At 42.6% G+C, this 23074-nt stretch overlaps 1 protein-coding gene across 4 annotated transcripts in view; it reads right to left on the bottom strand.

Moving 5' to 3' along the window:
• MLLT3 (MLLT3 super elongation complex subunit) overlaps window positions 1-23074 on the bottom strand; it is a 343568-nt gene that overhangs the window by 287999 nt on the left and 32495 nt on the right. For 3 of the 4 annotated variants that reach the window (XR_012800564.1, XM_075594654.1, XM_075594655.1), the window contains exons 1-2: window positions 15549-16252; window positions 9714-9894 (exon numbers count right to left, since the gene is read on the bottom strand). Coding sequence is in view for 3 of the 4 variants with exons in the window: in XM_075594654.1 (XP_075450769.1) it covers window positions 9714-9894; window positions 15549-15551 (184 nt within the window). In the remaining variant the exon portion in view is untranslated. Of the gene's footprint in view, window positions 1-9713; window positions 9895-15548; window positions 16253-23074 lie in introns of those variants that run through there. The other variant, XM_075594656.1, reaches the window with a different exon arrangement.

The raw sequence follows: 23074 nt of genomic DNA, 5'->3' as shown, positions 1-23074 counted from the left end.
CTTTGCGTCAATGTATCACGGTGCTTTGCTCCAGTGAGTGTTTTGGAGAATGGTTGTAGGAGAAGTTAGGGAAGGGGGTGATCACTGCAATATTATGACACGTATTGAAAAAAGGTGTGCCTAAAAATGAGCAGTTTTACTTGCATCAACTAAAATCTGTCAAGCGTGAGGTGGGGTTAACCTTTTTTCTAAGGCTGCGCTTAAAGTACCCGCGACGCGACATCGCTCCAAAACAAAAAAACAATGGACTCCCTTCGCGAGCGCTTATAGTAAGCGTGACGAGCGACGTCGCAACCAAAAATTTGGAAGCTGGGGAAATTTGATTTTTCAGAGACTGTCGCCATCTGTGACTGTCTCTAAACCAATCAATGACCCCGTCGCTAGCGACGGTCGCTGAAAGTTAAATGATAACTTTTCGCGGGTGGCGACGGCATCGGTCGCGTTGCCAGCACTATAAGCGTGGCCTAATAGAGCAGTGCCACTTAAAGCAAGATTAACAACGTCCATCCATATGCCGATGGCGTAAACTGATGCCAATGGGATGTTTTTCTCCGTATCTTATAGGGAATTGCATCATAGTGATACATATACCCAATAAGTATTACAACACTAATGTACCCTGGTACAGAGATAAGGAGGCACCTTCTACAAGATGTCTACCAACCAACATTAACCTGGAAACATACATGTATATTGGAGTTGCAACAAAGTGATGAGTTAGGTAACGTCTCTACCATTTCATAATTTGGGAGAAAGAAGAATTTTTCACTTTCTTAAATCGTCCTTCTTAGTAAAAGGAAACGGACGCTAAGAGTTGACACTACTGTACATCAGGGATGTAGTGATTTATAATGTGAACACATAACAAGGCCAGGGGGGATTACTGCTTTAAGGCTGCCAAACTGAGAGATTGCTTTCTGCAAAACAGGGTGAAAAAAGGACACAAAGCCCTTGTACAAAGGTGTGCTACAGCAAATGAACGCAGGAGAGCCCAATGCTTTTTTAACAAAAGGGCAAAGCTCTTTAGACACCGTTTTTAAAGGATTATGGCATAATCAACCCAGTTCGAATCCAGTTCCTTGTGATCCTAGACAAGCCTTCCTGTGCCTTAGGCACCACAATTAGATAGTATTCTCAACAGAGTAGGTAGATCTGTCTAAATAAAAGTACGGTACAGTGCTGCTTTGTACTAAAGAACTGCATAAAATGCATTAACAGAAAATATGTTATTTAAAGCTGCAGACCAAGCAGCTTTAAATAACATATGTCCTGCATGTGTGTTTTTTTTAAAGAAATTTTTCATTACTGTGAGAAAATACTTGTAGCTTTTTTTTTTAAAACTATGAATAACATTTTTATTGTATCATAATGTAACAAGCCTTGTTTCTATAGCAACCACTTACAAAGTCAAAGATACTGCGTCAATACTCCTCTGCAGCCATTTAGTGAACCCCCGAGCCGAATCATCGCCGATCGATCACAGGAGACCGGATCGGCAATTTTGCTAAATTATTTATCATTGTGTGGATTGTACTGATGCACATTTTTATAGGGGGGAGGGGGGGGGGCGGCAGCTTGGACTGCTGCTTTAAAACTGACCTTTTTATTTTGCTAAACTTCAAGCTTAAAATAAATAAAAGCCTGTTGCCATTATCTCTCAGCATACAATGCTTCCATTGCAGCCAGGGATTATGGGTAATGACATGTAAAATCTGCGAGTAGTCACTGGCTATGACATTCTGTAACCCTGTACTGAAAAGCTGTATAATACGGTAGGCATAACCCTATAGGGGTCCATGTTAAAAATGGACAAGAAGCAAAAGGTGACACAGTGTGCTCATCTGCATTTCATTACCCAGAATCCCTGGCTGCAAGGGAAGCACTCACAATATGTTAGGAGAAAAGGATTGCAGACCTGTCTGAAAAATCTGAATGTGTACACGTTATATATATATATATATATATATATATATATATATATATATATATATATATTTTTTTTTTCATTGCTGTGCACTCAAAGAAACTTCCATGCAATTTGTTCTCTACTTTCCCCTGAAAGCAAATTCCATTATCAAATCAATGGAAGATGAGATCTACTGCATATCCCTACCAAAGCACCATAAAAACAATTTAATATGTTGTACAGTATGGTAGCTATACAGAAAGAAGAAATCACAGCACAAAAGGATATCTTGCCATGTCAAGCGATGTCCGTGATATATATTCACAGCTTTAATACAGGGACAAAAAGCCCCCCCCACCTCTCCCCCCTCACAGTATGATACGTACCAGGATCTTTATCTAACAGGAGACATAGCTACTGTACCACTGACAGGGTTGCAATACAGCTTGGAATACTTTACTGCAACAAAACACCTAGAACCAAAATTAGTTTATTTCAAAACGTCAGCGAACTAAAGCAATAGACAAGGCTGAGATTGAAAATGTTCAATAATAAATGTGTGGAAGGAAGAAGGCTCCAAGGGTTTTAGAAACAAATGTAAATTAGCCTTATAAGTGTCTGCGTAGCTTATTTTTATTTTACATATTACAAAACGAGACTGCTTTCACAGAAACTTGTATTTTTGTGACGTCACCCGCGTGAAGTGGGTGCGTTTAGTGTCCATGTTGGATGCGCCGTGGGGGGGCGTCAGAGCTGGTACGCCCTCATTTGGCGAACCGCTCACATGACCTGCCTGTTGCGCCAAGTAATCAGTTTTAACTGATATCTTGGCAACGCGTGCCCCCTCCTGCGCTGTCTATAGGCGTGATCAAATGTGATCGCGCTCCGCGAGGATGCCTCCGTGCGGTCTGCTGTAGTATGGACCTGCACTGTCATGGCCAGTGCTCGGCCGCCGCGCCAAAAGACAAAAATCTTGTCTTGTGGCCAAGGCAGTCACGCATCGCGGCTTGTGTGCGCACGCACGCATGCCGACTGGGGCCTGCCCCATAGAGGGCTCTGCCTTGTTTGCGGCGCGTGCACCGCTGCGGCCACTGGGGACCTGGCCTAAAGTCCTCTCCCACCATAAACCTCGCTCACCGACCGCCCCACACCTCTGGAATGCCCTTCCCCTCAATATCCGACCAGCACCCTCTCTCTCCACCTTTAAGACCCATCTTAAAACACACCTACTTAACGAAGCATATGAGTAGCTCCGCTGGCCGACACTATACACCTCATACATCGACCTTGGCCCCTAGCATACACCCTTACTAGAGCACCTTCTTACGGTATCTGTACATTCCTCCTACTTACCAATTAGATTGTGAGCTCTTTGAGGCAGGGACTCCTTTTTCTAATGTTACTTTTATGTCTGAAGTACTCCTTCCCATTGTGTGTTATTTGTATACATACATGCAGCAAATAGATGAAAATCCTTGATACGGGGTCCTGGTGGTGTTAAAAGCCACATGCCCAAAATGCCTCTCCAAGTCTCAATTTTATGCAAAAAGGACGTTTGCATTCCTTGGTCGGTAACTCCTTTGATTCCGGAAGATTGATTATTTTATTACAAAATCAGATTACGAGGTTGATTTATTACAGTTTATAGACTTTAAAAAAATAAAAAAATTAAAATGTTGGCCCATTGTTCTTACAACCGCATAAAAATATGACATCATTTAGTAATACAATAAAAAAAATCCCTAGACTAAAATAGACATGTTCTTCTTTGATACCCAAAAGCTGTTATTGCAACGTATTTTTCAGTGAGAAAAAGAAATTCCCCGACACCATCACATCATCTTTATCCTAAATCTTTACAAGAAAAGTGGTTTCGCAATTAAAAATACAAAAAAAAAAAAAACATATCTTCAAGGCATCCGTTAGCCGCGTGACACTAATCTGCTACACTCTGACTTGTAAAGGTCTGAAATGATTAGGAGATTTTAGAGGTGTCTATTTGGTGCTCATTACTGTAATTTCCCAAAGCCCTGGAAACCGAAATGAATCAGAGAAGTGAGTGGCATGTTTAGCGTAGCTTGAACTGCAGCGTGCAACTGTTCCCGGTGAATAGAGAATGTTCTGAGTCATGTGTAATTATAATATGACAAGGGCTCTGCAGGGCCATGTAAGTTGGCAAACTTCCCAGCACTTGTCACACCGCAGAAACACATATGAACAGAAAAAACGCAACACAAATAATACAGTTAAAAAAAAAATTACAAAAAAAAAAAAAGGAGAGATCAATGAATTTTCCCTAACTAAACAATACCTCATGTGACTTAGTAACAGAAGAGCACATTTCGCCTGGATGTAGGCAGCATTTGTAACTGTGAAACTAGCTTCACCCCACCTAGCAACAATTTCCAAGCATGAGCAGCAGCAAGTTCCCCCGAAGGCTGGAAAATGAAATCATTGGGGGAGCGAGGGGGAAGGGGGAGGTGGGATGGGGGGGGGGAGGTGGGATGGGGGGGGGGGGGGCGGGGTAGTACAGCCGGGCAGGCTGCGACACCGAGCAAAGCAAAGGGTGGCACGACATGCTTCCTTGCGTGCAACATGAAAAGTACTGTTCATACGTTAACTGTGATGCAATGCGCTGCAGAGGAAAAGGCTTTGGTGTAAAGCACGCACATTGCAAGGCCAGAAAGTGCCACGCCTTCGTCAACTCTTTAAGGAAAAGTACAAGTGGGTACCAATATAGAAGTTGCACGACATGCACTAAAGTATTACTCCTCAGAGACAATAATTCTGGAGCAACCAAACCACCCCCACAAATGCATTGAAAAAAAAAATAGAACACAAAAATGATAAGTCAAGCGTGCAAATAACATGATTTGTAATTATGTTGCCGTGTTTTCAGAAACAAAAAGGCTACGAACCACAATGCAACTTCCCTACGGAGAGGAGGACGGGCATTTGTAAAATGTCTGATTACTAAATGGTTCGAGTCGTCATTCTGCGGCATATAGAAACAGCAGAGAATAGCTAAGCAAGTGAGCAAAGAGATATTTTCCATTATTTATTATGGAGTGTTAAGGACGGGGGCTTTAACTTAAAGGAAATGAGAGAGATATAAGCTGCTCTCATTAAATCCCGCTGAAAAAGCACTAAAGAACCGGCAATGTAATCAGGAAGGGTAATGCAGAGATGAAATACATAATAGGATCCTTGACATGATAATCCCAGAACGGTTTTTCTTTGTTGCTTAGAGTACTTTGGTATAGCTAGCAGTCCAACTGATACTGCCCTCCAGCTATTGGCAATACATATGCAAGGCATATAAATCCTTAAATCATACTTATGATTACATACATACCTAAACTATTGTGCAAATTAAATACTAAAAGACGAAAAAACGGTTAGGAAATTCCCTGTTTGATTTAAATCCTAGAAAGCAAACTACCTGTAGTTATGGAGTGTTTAATCTGCAGAAACTTAAATCCAAGTGATAGCTCGTGCAATACCCCTTCTTTAGTCACCATTGGATCACAATTATTCCCACATAGAATAATCGGAATAAACCCATTCTGCGGGTAGCCGAGGAACTGCAGGAGTTCAACATGTCAATAAAGATCAGAGCACAAATGGGAGAAGGTTACACATCCACTGTGTGTCTCTCTGTCAATGTAGGACAATGTATAACCTAAACTAATCCAACCAAATATGTCCGGAGCACCTTTTGGAGGGGATTTCTATACAGCGAGTGATGAGAATAAAAACTAAATATAGATTTTGTTTACAGAGTCAATTCTAACACTGGGCCAAAGGAGCAGCTCTGCGAGTAAAGACACGGACTGAGAACAATGACACCGAGTTTGAAGCAGGGGAACCTAGTTCAAATCCCGGTGTCAGCTCCTTGGTCAAGTCACTTTATCTCCCTGTGCCTCGGGCATCCAAACAATAAATAGATTGTAAGCTCCACGGGGCAGGGACTCATTCCTGAAAATAAATCTATGTACAGCGTTGTGTACACTTGCAGCGCTTTAAAAGAAAAAAACATTATATACAGTACATACGCAAACTCACAAGTATACAGATTTCTTAGCGAAAACAGAAAAAACCAGCGAGAGGGACTTCACTTCAAATCAAGAAACAGGGTCCACAACAGAAAAGAAAAATTATAATCATATAACCCAGTGAGAGATGCTGCTCAAATTTAAAATAAAAAAAAAAAAAGAAGAAGGACTTCCTAGCATGTCTTGGCAATATTTCCGAACCAAAACAGGGGCGCAATATCTCAGCGGGTATATGAAAGGGAGAAAAACACAAAACAGTGCAATGTTGTTGACAGAAAAATAGTGAAAATAGACCAAATAAATATAGCTGATATACTTGTGAGAGCATCAGATAAATCAGGCAATGGATAAGAATGGAAAATAAACAGATCAGCGCACTGGGAATCTATTAAAATTATATTTGAGGACAAGGGGCAAAAAGTACAAAACACACAAAATTACCAAAATATAAACAAATATACTTTAAAAAAAAAAAACACATCCATAAGAAAAACACAAAAAAAAACTAAAGTTATACTTAAAAACACATGGTTGCACAGACGGGTGCCCCACTAGAGAGGCACGTCATTTGTAATGATGGCGAACTCACATTTGGAACACTTGAAAAGTGTGAAAACGGCGTGTAAGCCGGGTCCCAAGGAAGCGGACCGACGGGACAAACAACTCCGGAGATCACCGTCGGTATGTTGAATATCGCGCTCCCCTGAAACTCGTCTCACGCTGCTGGTGCTGCTGTTAGAACTGTCGTGACCTCTACGCGTTCCGCATGTTGGTTGGATAAGAATGATGTACTTCTGTGGTGTACAGATGGGTCTCACATAGAGAGCCGAGGGACGGCTGTATATTTGGAGTCACAGCAAACTGCTGATTGTGTTACTTTACCTGTGAGGCTCAGATACAGGATAATTACCAGGCCATCAACCTGTGGAACCCCATCTGGACATCATTCTAATCCATTGCCTGATTATCTGATACACGCTCACAAGTGTATCAGCTATATTTGTTCAGTCTATTCCACTATTTTTGCTGCCAACAACATTGCACTATTGTGTTTTTCTCATTTTCATATACCCTCTGAGATATTGCACTCGTGGTTTGGCTCGAACATCAGCGTTGTACTGTACAAAAAGGATTTCCTTGATTACTAAATGTTGTATTTCCGGATGAATACGAGGGTACGACATACATGGAAATAATGCTGAAAGGGAGCCCCTGCTCTAGTGAATGAAAGCACTCATGGTAACAGCACATTTCCACGACAAGTGCACTGCATTGAACTTGGCACAATGGACAACAACAGGTTTCATGCTACAGCCGCATAAAGGCCACAAAATCTTTCTGGCTCAGCGTGGATGCTCGGACATCATGATCCTTTCTTCATTGTGGCTGCTCAAGCAACTAGGTGCAGTTTTCATTGGTACTCTCCCTTCCCTCCCCCACCCCCCCAAAGGTAGTGAAGGGGTTAGGGCAAGAAAATCACATGATATAAATGTTAACAATATTCACACCCTCTATCTACTCCTTCCTGCTGCTGGGGATCTCCCCTAAGCCTGAAGCCAGACATACACACCTGAGCTCCCCCATGCATCCCTGCCATCTCTTCACCTGTAAATGGTGTTAACCTTCTGATCTAATACTCACTAACGTTAAAACTCACCCCACAAGTTAAGCATCCCAACAGCCTGCACTCATGGTTACTATCCCACACTCGGCCACTCCTACCACCCATTGTGGCCAAGCACTGCCATACACAGCACTTATTCCCTCACCTGCTGTCTCTGTAAGTCTCCCATCAAACCTCTTAGATTGTAAGCTCTTCGGGGCAGGGATTTCCTTTCCTATTGTCTGATTTTGCTGCACTTATTGTATTATTATAATTCCCTGTACTGTATTCCTTGTGAAGCGCTGAGTACACTTTGGGCGCTATATAAATAAAGACATACAATACATACAATACAACAACAACAAAAAGGTTTTTTTTTTTTCCAGTTCACAATATTTTTTTTCATTATGGAAATATCAGAAATATTTGTAAAAGTGAAGTTCCAGCAGAATACTATGTCCCCGTGCTCAGGATATCTTAAAAGTACTGAGTTGTAACGGGAAATCACGGCCCAAAAACATTCTAATCAATTCATTCAAGAAATGTAAAAAAAAATTGTTTAGAGACAACTAAATTAAAAAAGTGAATGTACAAGATCTAGATCGTCTCAGAGGAGACTCTCGCATTGTAAGGGAGTTTCGGTCCTGGGTTCCCGTGTGATGCACCATAGTCTCTCATTGATAGCGGAACAATTACACTAAAAGGCGTTTCTTTAAGATATCTCAAATCTTACACACTTGGCTTGACAGCTACCATATGGTATAAATGGAGCAATCTTCCACTCGTAACAAATACCTTGTTGCTGAAAAGCACGTTACCACGGAGAAACAAGAATCAACTTTAAATAAAGGCAACCGGGTTATTTAAAAAAAAAAATGAATTGCCTTCTGTTATGCAGTTCTCAGCAAGGAAATGGGGCTGTGGTGAAGTGCACCTGGCATGAAAGGGTTTGTCCCCTTGCTGCCAGAGGGCTGTCTGATCACCAAGGAGTTAATAGTAATACTAATACGACTAATATAGCAGCAGCTACTATGCAAACATAGATGCAGATATGACACAGTCAAAGTAACAAAGAACTTGGAGCAGGGATATAACATGCATAAAAGAACAGCTATAAATCAACAGCAGTGGCTGCCAGCAACAAGATTCAAATGGAGTAACAGAAACATAAACAATTGGGAGACTAATGTATTTCTGAAAGAATCACCCAAATGGAGACTCAGGGATATCTATTTACACTAAAACTCAAATCAAAGTGTGAAATATGCACTGTATACATTTAATCAGGACGGGAGGTCTCTCTTTCTAAACTCGGCAAAGTAAACATTTTAAACACTCAAACGTTCCATATGTTAGCAGTAAAGGCCTTCATCAGGCTGGTTCTGCATGCTCGGCAATCTGTACTGATGTGTTAATGTTCCAACAAACAAAGCCAGAGTGCAGAAAAGCTGGGATGAGGCCAGAGCGGTTTTAGCAAGTCTTAAAAGCTTCAAAAATACACACAACTGAACAATATTTTCCAAAACATACATGCATGCTATTTTATACCACAAAATATGCATGGTATTAAGTGCAGTACCACATAGCACTTACACAAAGTGCAAACAATGTATATGGATTCATTACACAATTATGCTTAAATGAAACGGGTTTGTTTTCTTTGGAAATTAAGAACGTTTTTATTTTTATTGGGGATTCTGAACAGCGGACAAGTTTAAAATGAGGAGTTCTCTACCCTACTCTACTGCATTCTTGTCCGAGGGCCACTCCGTAGGTAGTGAGTGAGAGGGCTAGGCACCTGGACTGTGCAGTCTTGCTCACCTCAAGTGACATCACACTAAATAGAGTAGCTAAAGGAAGTGACAACTTGGTGTACAATGTATACAAATTAAATAATTGGAGAAAAAAAAAATAAGAGTTTGTTTTTATTAAATAAAAACAAACACTCTCTAAAATCGCTTAACCTTTATAATGCCCCTAGTGACATTCCTGGTACGTCATTGCCACTTGGTAGTTTTCTAGGGGGTGATCAGGTTTTAATGCTTTCACAATTTATAGTTTTCTGCAAAACCTCCATGCACCCTCAGCACAACACACAAGTATAACAGGCATCACCAGAGCTTGTTGTTTGTAAAGCCAATTTCTTTACCTCTTTTGGGCTTGTGGAAGCTCTCGTGCAAATGAAAGACGACTTTCTCCACAAAGTGCTGAATGTTACTGTTCTCCGGCCCTCGGACAAACACCATCCAATCGTGAGTGAATCCCTCGAGCGTGGGTTTCTTTCTGACCTGAGCTCGATGACCCAGCTCCAGCTTCACTTGTACAGCACACTGTAACGCAAAGAGGGAGGATAGAGGCATAAGCAAGAAAGCTCAACATGCACATCTATTGCACTCCAAATGGTTCCCAATCTTTTTAAACTGGACCCTCCCAACACATTTGCTTTGCCTTTCAGTTGACCAAAATGTGTGGGTTTGAGCCACCCCACCAAATTTTTACCACACAGTAAATATGAAAATACACACACATACATAAAATATATATATATATATGTATATATGTATATATGTATATATGTATATATATATGTGTGTGTATTTTCATATTTACTGTGTGGAAAAAAATTGGTGGGGTGGCTCAAACCCACATATACATGCATACATACATACATATATATATGTTATGGAACTCTCCGCCGTTCCCTCAGTGATCGTGCACCTCTGCCACCCAGCCTCTGCTCTCCTATCTCCCCTCCCCCGCACTCAGCGGTGGTGACTTGACCTGTCAGTCACCTCGTCCATGATCCTTCAAGTGAAGCGGGATCGAGCGAGTTGTTGCCGGTCGCAGTGGTGACAGACAGGTAAGTCAGCACATCGCAGCAACATAGGCGCTAGGAGGTACATTTTATGCTTTTTCCATCCCTATATACATACACACACACACACACACACACACACACTAGCTTTTCTGTAACCATCTCTGACCCGATTGCTTGTTTTTCACTGTGCCCTTTACTTTCCATATTTGCCAATGTGAATGTATGTCCACCCATCACTCCCAAGGCTGGGAATTAATCTTACGTACAGCCATATGAAGCTTAATTAGAACCAGCAAAAGATACAGTGTGCCCATCGCCATTCCATCTAAATACACAATTCCCCAGCATCATGCCATCGGCCCTGCTTTCCATCTCCTAAACTCCTTTTTGCTACCCGGTAATGTTACACAAGTCGATGGGAAGCTCTCCGCCGTATTTTTCAGACAAATTGTCAAGATCTGACCTTTTAGAAAAATTTTGACCAAAACTGCTTTAATCTATCACCGGGCCGTGTTTATTCCATTGTCCCCCTCCAGAAGTCTTATAAATTACTTTAAAAAAAAAACGTACAATTTAAAACTCTTCATCACTATTAAATTCGCCAAAATACAAGCATGCTTACAAAATCTGTATCCCTGCCAATGGTGTTAACCCATCTAATTTAATACTGACCAACCTGAAAACGCCCCTTCTAAATGAAGCATTTTAATAGCCTAGAGTCGACTCTTGGCTACACTGTCACTGCCGTCTTCTGCACTTATTTCCTCACTGGCTGTCTCTGTAAGTCTCCACTTAAATACCACATAGATTGTAAGCTCTCAGGGGCAGGGATTCCCTTTCCGATTGTCTGACTTTGCTGCTCTTATTGTATTATCATTCCCTGTACTGTATTGTCTTTGTACAGAGCTGAGTACACTGTGGATGCTAAATAACGATATACATACAAACTTGAATACACTCCTTTGTATTCTAATTAGATTGTAAGCTCTTTGGAGCAGGGACTCCCTTTCCAAAATGTTACTGTTACGTCGGAAGCACTTCTCCCCTTTATGTGTTATTTATAATCTATATCAGGGGTGCGCAAACTTGGGGCCACTCCTCCAAGAGGGAGGCGCAAGATTAATCGGGGGGGGGGGGCGACAGTTGCAGAGGCCCTGTGCTCTTTCCCAAAGGCATTTAAATTATTGCCTGGGTATGGCGTGAGGCATCTGCAACTTCATTTTCCTTGTCTTCGGCGCCGCGTTGCCATGGCAACATGACGTCACGTGACCCCGCGGTGTCATTTGACGCTGAGAGTCATATACGAGGTGGGGCGAGGGGGCGAGCAGGGAGAGAAGCAGGTAGGGGGGCGCGAGCTTGGAAAGATTGCGCACACAGGATCTGTGTCAGTACTGTGAAGCGCTATGTACATTAATGGCGCTATATAATTAACGACATACAATACAATTTACTCTGGGTTGTGTGGAAATTAGATTGTACTAATGGTACAGAGTAATACTACTTTTCTATATTTCAACTTGGAGCACCATTATCTTTTCCCACTTACAAAATGACAAAAAAAAAAAAAGGAGGAGGAGGATTGCTAACACAGCATAGATATTTTAGAAATATTTGTAATATGATGGCCAAAGTGCTCTGACCAATGTTTACAGGTTTGACATTGTATTTATTTTAGATCAGGTACAGCAGCGGTGCGCAACCAGATGGGCAGGGGGCACGAGATTGTCTGCGGGGGGGGGGGGGCACGGGGTTTACAGAGACCCCTCACACTTCCCGAAGGCACTTAAATTAAGTGCTGGGGAAGCGACGAAGGCCTCTGTAAACTGCACTTACCTTGGCTCCGGCAGCTTCTGGAGACGCGTCGCCATGGCAACACGGCGTCAAATTACACCGCGAGGTCACGTGACGACGGCGAGGTAAGAGGGGGCGCATGGAGAGAAAAAAAAAGACGTTTTGCGCTCCCCTGAGTTACAGGACCGCTACTTTACAACGGCACTTCAACCGCGGTGTGTGAAAGGGGGGAGGAAAGGGAGATTGTCAATTTGGTGTGCTTCAATGTAATGATACACAGTCTGATTTATGACCTGCCCTTCCTGTAGGTGACAAACTAGAAAAAGGAACAAAAAAAAAAAAGGAAAGAAAACAAAAATAATGGGTATAATACAGGTTTATAGGACCAACAAATAGTATTCAGGCACAAGCTTGTAAACCTCACAGGGGAAAGGTTTCCAATTACAGCTCCAGTATTTTTTGTTGCCAGCAGTGGAGAAGGTACAAACACGGTTAGCAAAAGCTACACCAACCTTTCAAAAAGCATTAAAAAATGCTTACCCTCGCCTAACCTTTTTTTTTTTTTTTTAAAGCATCAATAATCACGATTTACCTGTTGAAGCGATCACAGGATTATTTAATTGTGGTTCTATATGGGACTGTATTTTTCATACAGCCAAGTAACACATGGAATGTCCTACTATTGACTTGTATTTGAGTTTTTTGTTTCTCTTCAGATACTGACAAATGTAGCAGATGTTCTTAATCCCGTTTATGGTCACTAAACACGTTAAATGTTGCACATGTTAATAAAATTACGCGTACATTACCATTTGCTTGAGCGGTGTTCAATTTTGCGTCAAGTCTGCGCCAGTGTTGGTGCAATGCGTCACGTGAATAGGAGCAATAACTTCTGCTAAATTTCTACCACCTAGTTCAATATAGTGAGGAGAGGTAGCACACAAATAACAAAGTATCAAACTGGTATTCACTTGGAAGGAACTTTACGTTATCCTACTTCTCCGTGTATTGGATGTGTGGCTGCAGGATTCTAAGCCATTGTGTATTCTCTCTGCTATAACCACTTTCTACACTCTGAGGTGAATAGGCCTTTGTACTAAAGTGAAGGCCTAACAAAAACAAGGCATCAGTTACACCTTTAATATGCAAACCAAACACTGCTTGACAAGCACCAACAAACCAAAAGCAAACACAACATCAATACACAAACAAATAGGGCACATGGCTGCAAGGTGGATCACTGGAATGTTATCTTGTAGAAATGCAGCACTCTGACCAAAGCACAGAGACACAATGAAAGAGAGTGTAGGTGATTACAGAGCAGGCAGGGGGCAATTAAGGAATTAACTAGCTCAGTGCCAGAGGGTGTTACTATGTAGTGAGGTTGCGGAGGAATTAAAACTAAGATTGCTCAAATATACTTAGCCACTACTGTCTTGTTTTGATTCAGAAGGAGATGCTTAACTATCTGGTTATGCCAATTAAGGAGCGGTATGTTTTACAGCCTTTGAGCACTGGAGCAAGCGGCCTAATACCAACAGATAACCCCCACTTCAACAACTGCCTGTCACAGGAATTTTAGAGCACAACAGTACCTAAAGATATTTTATTTTCCTGGCAAACAAAAATAATTTATGAATGACAGTGCAGCTGTCCAGGTCCCTTCATACTTTTATATGTATGGTTTTGTTTGATTGTATCTCAAAAAGTATGAGTCTTTTTCCCCTGGTTTGGACTTCAATAAATGCAGCTCTGATTCCAAACTTGCAGTGGTAAGGGAAGGAGGCCCATAGCAGTTTGAGGGGGAATATAAAGATCACAACAAGGTGGTCATTTTCAGAGTCCCGGAAAAATAGTTTTTACTTAATTTTTTTTTCCTATAAAGATGAATTTCACAATAAAGGTTTGATATGGTAAAAGGTAATTTTAGACAAATGTAGGTGCATTTACATAAAAGAAAGTGACGAGATGTACCAGAAGCAAAAGTTCACATGGGGTTTACTATTTACTAATGATATTCCTGTCAGTTTTCACTTATGACTGTGTGGTTGGTACATGTCATAGTGCTACAAACTATTTAGAACTTGTACAAATTCAGAAACACACATAGCTGTGGTATCTACAGACCTTGCACATCCGCTCAATTAAATAAATGAAGTCGAGCCATGGCAAATAGATAGCCTTAGGTCATTTTCCTCTTAATGTCTAGTTGGTAGTGTAAGGAATACCATTTACTAGTAAACAGAGGGGAAAAACACACACACATTTGCGGGTCTTTTAATGGTTAACTATCATAAATAGTCCAAAGAGGAAGAATGGCAAGACCCGGGGATATACAACACGTGTGAACCAGGATTCTGATGTTCAAGGACGTTAACCCATTGGAAACTATAGGCAGATGATAGGATGATGATTTTCAAAATGTTGCAAGGCAGGCCCTTTCTGGCACTCGCAGGGTAAAGGCAACACTTGTTTAAGAGGGTGATCCCATGGAAGATTCCTAGGCACAATGAATGAGTCATGGACAGAATGGTGATGCAATATTATCACAATAAGTGCAGGTTATCAGTATCTCCCCTTTCAGACCAAGACTACTATCATTTTGCAACTCATCCTCTTTGGACTACCTATTGTATACACATTTGTTCCCCACAAAGATTTCAGTGAGATCCACCTTCTAAAAACCAGAATCACAATCTTACACAAATATTTTAACCCCGCACATGTAAGTAGTTAATCCCCTTCAAAACAAAGGCTACTCTCACACACAGTTATTGCAATAGGCTACAGTGGGGTCACCCTCTCACACAAAATCACTGGCACCAAAATCCAGGATCTTTAAAATGTAGACTCACCCCTTACCCTAATTATTTGACTGCTAGCACTTCAATGGGCTCACCCTCATAAAAAAAAAAAATCACACTCAAATGAATCAATGGTTTGGGGGGTGACAGTGGGTGTGCAAGTTGAAAAGCAAGACGTTACCAAGAGATCAGAGCATTCAGAGTGTGGGGGGATAAAAGGAGGCATTACATGCCAGCATGGCTAGGAGAGCACAATGTGCACACAGCCATGTCAAGAATGAAGAGGGTGAGGTGGGTGAGGCTGTCCCATGCAACACCAATTAACCCCTCGGCTGCAAGAATGTATATACATACACACTTTTATTTATATAGTGCCCACACTGTACGCAGCAGCGCTTTGCAACATTACAATAGAAGGTAAATCAATGGGAATAAGTGCAACAGGTAAATGACAACATAAGGGCAAAAGTAGATCCTGCCCCGCAGAGTTTACAATCCCTGCCGCTTGCAATACATGGCAGGACACAAGCACCTCTGGCAGTGCTGGAGTACACAGAGAGAATGCACGCACCATGCTAGCGGCGCCTCCTGCAGCTGCACCAGCAGCTACTGTAACTCCGGGCTGCGGCTGCGGCTGCGGCTGCTGCTGCTGCCGCTGCCTGTATTATGCCTCTGTAACACAAGAAAAACAAACAGGTTGCCGCTGATCCAGATCCACCTTCTTCTGCTGATTCGGGATCCCAATTGTTATGATCCAGATCTTGATCCACCTCATGCAGGTGCTTGATTGATTGAAATCCACTCCCCCCCCAACCCTAACAACCCCTCCTTCGGCTGTGTTAATCCAGATCGTGAGCCACCTTTTTTTTTTTTTCCAGGTGCTGGTTTTCTTCTTAACTCAATCCTCCCCAAAAATAAAAATGTAAATAAATAATCTCCTGTTAATCCAGATTGTGATCCAAATCTTCGCAGACCGGTGTTGATCCACTTTTTGCTTGTTTTTATTTATTTTTTTAATTCAGATCCATGTCCCCCCCCCCCCCTACCACTCAGGTGCTGATCCAAATTCCGGTCCTCCCTTTCTCCTCCAACTCTCAGATGTCAATCCCCATGATGATGCTCCACCTTGGTTCTGGTCCAGATAAACCGATTTGCCTATCCCTGGGTCTTCAATCCAGACTCTGTCCTGACCTTCTGCTGCAGATCCAGATGCCCATCTCCCTTCTCATCCGGCCCCATTGCATACACTACTATCTGCCTCCTTTTCTCAATACCTCCCCCCCCCCCCCTCCTCCTTCCAGGCAAATCCAAGAGGAGAAGGGCAAATTAAGAATAAAATATTACACACACAAAAAAAAAAAAAACCCAAGAAGATGATGTAGGAGTCCAGGTTAGCAGTGGTGGTATAAATAGATGGTGGCTGCAGGCTGAGCCGGTCTGCAGAGGGCTGCGTGTGCTAAAGCGAAGGGCTTGTTCCACCCCCTCTACTCACCAAGCTGGCCATGCCTAGGGGATGGGGCAGCCTCTTATTCCTCCTCCTTTTAAGTTTTATTTGGATTGCCCTCACCAAGGGGGAGGGAGGATCAGGAGGAGGACAGCAGGGAGATGGTAGACATTGCTGTGGCTTTCTGTCTGTCTCTATCTCTCTCTTTTTCTTCTTCTCCTATCAGTCTGCTTCGCTCCCTCTCCCCTTGTCTCTCATTAAACTGAGCCCGGTAGCCGCGGAGCATGCGTGCTTGAGATGCAGCCTGACACCCAGACACAGACATAACACAGTGGTAGAAAAGGAAAGGAGGGAGTGGGGGGGAAAGGAGGGAGTGGGGGGGGGGGGAGGGGGAAAGGAGGGAGTGGGGGGGGGAAGGAAAAACGAGGAAGGGGGAGAGAAAAAGGGGAAATGTAGAGAAGGGGAGGGAAACAAGCTGTGTAGGATGGTCGGAAAACCGGAAATAAAACCTGGGGAGGGGGATGAAAGAGGAGGATGAAATCAGGAGTAGGCTTTGGATAAAATGAGGTGGGGGAAATTAAAGGTGAGGGGGGGGGAGAGGCGAGAAAGGTAAACAGAAGGGAGAGAAGAGAGAAAGTCAACAGGGGAAGGAGTAAGAAACAAAGTGGGAAGGTGAGAAATGAAAGATGAATGGGACATATGGGGGGGGGGAGAAACAATTGAAATGTTGAGAAAGATCAAGTGAGAAATGAAGAGGGCAGAGAGTGAAAAGGAGGGAATGAGGTGTCAGACAAAAGGATAACACGGAGCCAGGAGAGCACAAAATGAAAGATATAGGAGGAGGAAAGAGAGGACAAAGAGAATGGGAAAGAGAACACACAAAAAAGGATGTGAGCTGTCTGGGGCTTGTGTTGGGTTTTTTCAGCTGCCACCTGGGTCCAGGATGCTGAAGGGGCCACGGGACTGGGGTTCCTGGCAACAACTGGAGTAGGCGCAGAGGGTTGGGGAATCAGTGCAGGACATGTGGGATGGGGGTTACTTGTGATTAATTGAGGCTTCTTGCCTCCTTTCCCTTTGGACATGTTTGCAAACAGGGAAAGCACTTCAAGGGAACAATAATGGTGGAGGGTTAGTCCAGCAACCCACTGACAGCCAGGACAATACATTGCTTACCCCTATCACTGAATAGGTTATTGGTCTAAGTGTCATTTAGGATGCAGAGTGAGGCAGGTAGATCTATAAAAGCCAAAGAGGTAACCACTTCCCGCCTCCTTCTTTCACCTTTAACACACTGCACTTATGGTCTTCCTTAAAACAAAGTCCACGGTGTGTTGGTAAGACGGCAAATAAAAATATCAGTTGTGAGAACATTCACGTCTCGGACAGGTCTGCAACCCTGCTCTTTTCTGCAAACTGTGGGGGGGGGGGGTGACATTTTCTATGGGAGAGGTTAAACCGAGCCCCACGCTTACAGAGGCCCGGCGCTCTAGACCACAACATTTAAATTGATTGCCAGCAGAGAGTGCGGGGCCTCTTACCTTCTCTCCAGCATGCCCCCCTGCATCTTCTGATAGCAATGATGCGTCGCAACGTGAAATAGTGACATCACATGACGTCGTGGGGGAGCAGGTAAGAGGGCGGGGGGAGGGTCACATAAAAAGTTTGCACACCCCTGTCCTTGCACAAAATGCTTCCACTCCAGCTAGGATTCTGGGAAATGAAATGCAAATGAGCACACAGTGTCACCTTTTACTCCAAATCCATTTTAACATGGACCCGCTGCATTACACAGCTGTTCAACACACCCTGGGTTTCAGAAATTCCCAGACAGTAATAGTAAGACAGGAATACTGTAGCAAGAAATACAGTTGAAAGAAAAGATTGAGTATCTAGAAAAGTGCACAAGAATAATTTAAAAAAGAAAGTGCAAAATCCCTCCAGTGAGACAGACCGCTTTAAATTGCATCCACTGCCTGCCTCACATAGCATTCACAAAGAAAATCATTTCATTGTATTTTTAAAGTCCTACTGTACATCAAACCTGAAAAATCTCAACTTCATCCACTCATGCACATAAACTTAATAAAACCGCAAACCCCCAACATAAACCTATAGTTTGCTGAGCTGCTTTTCCTTTTCTTGCCAATACACCAGAGGACACAATGAGATCAGGATCACTGTCGAGATATTCTGAATTGCAACTCACCCCGTCTGAGGGTGTTATCCTCATTTTCTCACATACATTAGATGCCATCAAGACTTCAGTGGAATGTATATCCTCAAAGTCAGGATCACTCGCTGTTTATCCATAACCTGTTAGGATCTCATATACTTGAAAAGGGATCACCCCCTCAAAAATCAACATCTCTTTCTCACACATTAGTTGGCCCTAAACTTAAAGTATACACCTCAAAAATTAGTCAGTGGGTTCCCTGCACTAACACATGGATTGTTAATCATCGTCATCATTTTTTTTTAAAGTAAATACAAGCCTCCACTTAAAGGATCATCTCAATACTTTACAGTCAGTTTGATAATAACTAGACATTAAATACAATTATTTTGTTACACAAGAGACAGACAGGAAAAAAAACAGAATTATAATAATAAATGGTGGCCTTAAATAAACAAAGGTTATACACGGTCAGTTTACAAATATTTCATGCACAGTCAAAGATCTGATTATGGGCATAAGTAGCATTTACAGACAGTACTAAAATTGTGGTAGAAGAGGTTGAATAGACCTTCAATATGTTAGAAAAGGCCCTGCCCCAAGGAACTTACAATCCATAGGCAGTGTAAGTTGACATTAGGTACAGGGGATGAGAGGGTTGGTGAGTAATGTAAGCAATGGAGCAGCTGTAACATTACCAAACATCAACTAACAGCAGCAAACAGCGACACCCTTTGGCTGCCCTTCGGCAGCCGTCAAAGGCTAACACCTTTTGGGGTGACTCCGGTGTTATGTCCCAGGGATTCTTTCAAAAAAGCAGCTTGGAAAAACACATAAAGTAGTATCTCAGTCAGATATGCAGGGGGAGGGGCTTATGGACTCCAGGGGGTCTTTGAAGTGGCTCGTCCTCATGCTGTTAACCCCTTCCACGCTGGCGTGGTGGACAGAGGGCATTGAAGGCATATTGGGGATCCTCCCTTTGGGAGGCGCCTTTGGGACAAATCAGGTGTTATGTATAGATATTCTTTGTAAAAGGGGGAGGTTTAATTACAAATGCAAGATATTACTGAAAGACCAAATAGATGAGTACAAGGAGAGACGAAGGTGCCATGCAAGGGGTATAAGACAGCAACTGTAGGTGCATACAGTAGTCCTAATAACCCAGAAGGGTGATAGGGAAATGGTACATCTTAAGGTGAGATGTCACTTGGAAGATGTACCATGCTGCTGGCAATACGTTGTACAATGTATCCCTGTCTGACATTGAAAGCACCCACTTTATGACAATGGACCTCTTTCTAGGAAAATGTGAAGTAAAAGCACTAGGTTGGCAACTCCTCCTGCAGTAAAAGTTACTAGAAGAACCCCAGCCTGCCTTTATTACTATCATTCTTCAATACTACCTTACTGCTTCTGCTGCTGGGGCTTCCTCAACTTGCTGATCCTCATCTCTATTTCTCCGCCTACTTAAGATTCAGGCCTCTGCCCAACTCTTGCAAGTATTTTCATTGATTGCAACCCACTTCCCACCAAGAAAGTAATAATAATTCACATTGGAACCCACCTTTCTCAGATGCTCATTTTCTTCTCAATCTGGTCTCCAAAGATCCTTACTGTATCATGGCCCAAGGCAGAGGAACTCTAGAAGTGGGAATGCCACAGCACCCCCTGGCTTCTACTTTTCAATGTGGAAGTGCAGTGCCCTCCTGCAGGAGTTGAATTTGTCTGACCTATTGTAGGCTGCTGAGTCCACCCCACCCCTGCTGCTGAAGATGTCCATGTAAACATCAACGCTCTGATTGATGAGAGGGGCTGCAGCAACAACTCAGGAAGTGAAGGGAGATGGAAAATACTTCAAATCACAACCTTATAGCAGGGAACACTGTGCCGAGAAGAACCTCACAACCTGCTCCCATAATCACAGCAGCCAGAGGAGCCAGTTACATTCACAAAACTAGATCCACCCCCTGGGTGGCGGGTGAAAGCAGTTTTGGAAACATTCAGGCCAGGGGCATCTCAGTGAGGGATGGGGTTAAGATTGAGTAGAAGAGGGCAAGGCTGTATTGTAGGGTATATTTATCAAAGTCACAATGTAGCAGAATGGAGACAAAATAAGTGGCAGTATCTGCATTGGATTAATCCAAGGGAACAAAAGTGTAAACATTTATTGCAACAAGATACTAACTTGATAGGAGTTAACCCCATTTAGACGTCTGGATGGGGATTGCTGCTTTATAGGCAGAGAGAAGTTGTACTTTACAATCTGTACATAACTGGTGTGGGATCTTTGGCTTCTAATGGATCAGTATACATATACAGTAACTACCAAAATAGAATGAGTATCTTAGTCGACTAAATTTGACATACAGTAGGTTGAACTCGATGGACAAATATCTTTTTTTATTCAACTCCTCATGCCATTTTTAATGAGTTGCAATATGCTGAGAATCCTTTGATTTCTACAGAAGGTTTAGCCACTTCCCCAGCAGTGCAAGATCTTTGTAACACTTTCCTTTGTGATCATTTGTGGCCAATATTCCCAGCAGTTTGAGCTGCAAACTGTAACAATAGATAATGTTACCTTAGTAATATACGGATACAAAGTAGCTGCTGAGTTACAATATCTGAAGAAGTAATTGAAACAGGAAGGCAGCCATTTAGTGAACCCTGGGAAGCAGGATCTTTGTGGATCAATCACGGGAGACCAAATTGATTGGCAGCGTAGGTTTCTTTTTGAAAGTGCTGTGTGAACTGCCTCTTAAATATTGAATATGCATTTGTTATTTAGGGCTAGACTTTGAAAATAAGGTCAATACATTCGGCGAGCCTTTCAGCCCAGGGCTGCTGTACACAGTTGCAGTCCTTCCAAGCATTTGACATCCCTTCACTTCTACCTTTTTGTCTGATGGGTAAAGCAGAACAAGTCCTCTACTTCCACAAGCAAAGTACTCATTCCACTTGTTCCTGCTTGGTCACCTGACAGGGAAGCTCTGTGCATAACATTAGGATGTCATGCAGACGGTGGAGAAAGCCCCTGGATTCACAACCAGACTATTTTGGAGTAAAAAAAGGAGCATCAATCGGGCGCTCCTCATGAAAATACAATAACGTGCAACAAATAATAACTAAAAAAAAAGTATTCATAATGCAGAATATCTAGTGCAAATAGGTTAATAAATCATGAATAGCACAATTATTATGATATATTACCAAACATCAGCTAATCAAATGTGATGTATTTAATATAAACGTGATAATAAGATGAACCTTAAGATATCAAATGTGGTGATTGCTGCTCTAACCCGTGTGCACTTTCCTCTTAGTTCCTAGGATAGGGGTGTTTGAAAAATAGGGGAGCACTAAATCTCTTCCACTAAATACAAGAGAAATAGACGTTTAACTCAGCGGTGCGCAAACTGGGAGGCGCGACCCCCAGGGGAGGCGCGAGACGGACTGTGGGAGGGTGCGGGGTTTACAGAGGCTTCCCGAAGGCACATAAATTAAGTGCCGGGAGAGCTGCAAGGCCTCTGTAAACCTTACTTACCTTGGCTCCGGCGGCTTCTTACACGCGTCATGGCAACTCGGCGTCAAATGATGCCGCGAGGTAATGTGACGTCATGACGACAGAGCCAACGCCGGAGTCGAGGTGAGGGGGGGGGCGCGGAGAGAGGGAAACCGCCGGAAGGGGGGTGCAGAGAAAAAATTTGCCCCCCCCTGGTTAAACTCATTAAAAAAAAAAGAATACTTACTGTATATTGAAGTAAAATCAAGTGGGAGTCTTATGGTTGGAGGCTGCACCGATTCCAGACACCCCAAGATTTCAACTTAATTTTATTCCAATATAAGTATTGTTTTCAAAACATCTTTTTTTTTTTTTTAATGATTTGAATCACTATTTTAGAGTCCCAGATGAAAGACCAACCAATTAATTATAAAACAATTATTTTAATATGGTAACATTACCTTAAGGAAGCCATTACATTGGTAAGTTTCTTACAAATTTGCTTTGTTTTGTGAGATAAGTGGGACTGAACATTTACAATGTAACTATGTAGCAGCTTGCAATGCTTTGCACAGAAAAGGATTAAGGGCCTCATGCAGAGAGCATAGAATTTTAAAAATGGCGAATTTCATAAAAAGTAGCTTTTTTGGAGAGTTTTATTCTCCATATGCAGAAAAGTGCGAATTCTGCTATGTTTAACATGGATGCGTGTGGCGAGTTTAAATTGGCGAGATGCGCGCTTCAGAAACGTGTAAAAACAAATTCGCGCCTTTTTTTTCCCCTTTACTATAGGCGGCGAGCGCCATCTTGCCATATTTTCGTGGCGCGGCAAAAATGCGAGAATCGCGCCTTTTTTTGGCGCGAACAGCCGCTACTTGCCGTTCGCACCTCTCTGCATTCGGAGAGTTTTAAAAATGGCGCGATGGAGGTTCTCGCCAGCCGCGAGGCGAGTTTTAAACATAGAAATAAAAAAATGCC

This window comes from Ascaphus truei, chromosome 1 (assembly GCF_040206685.1).
Source record: "Ascaphus truei isolate aAscTru1 chromosome 1, aAscTru1.hap1, whole genome shotgun sequence".
In the NCBI taxonomy this organism is placed as follows: domain Eukaryota; kingdom Metazoa; phylum Chordata; class Amphibia; order Anura; family Ascaphidae; genus Ascaphus; species Ascaphus truei.
The sequence above is the reverse complement of the archived record's forward strand: the minus strand, read 5'-3'. Positions and strand labels throughout refer to the sequence as shown.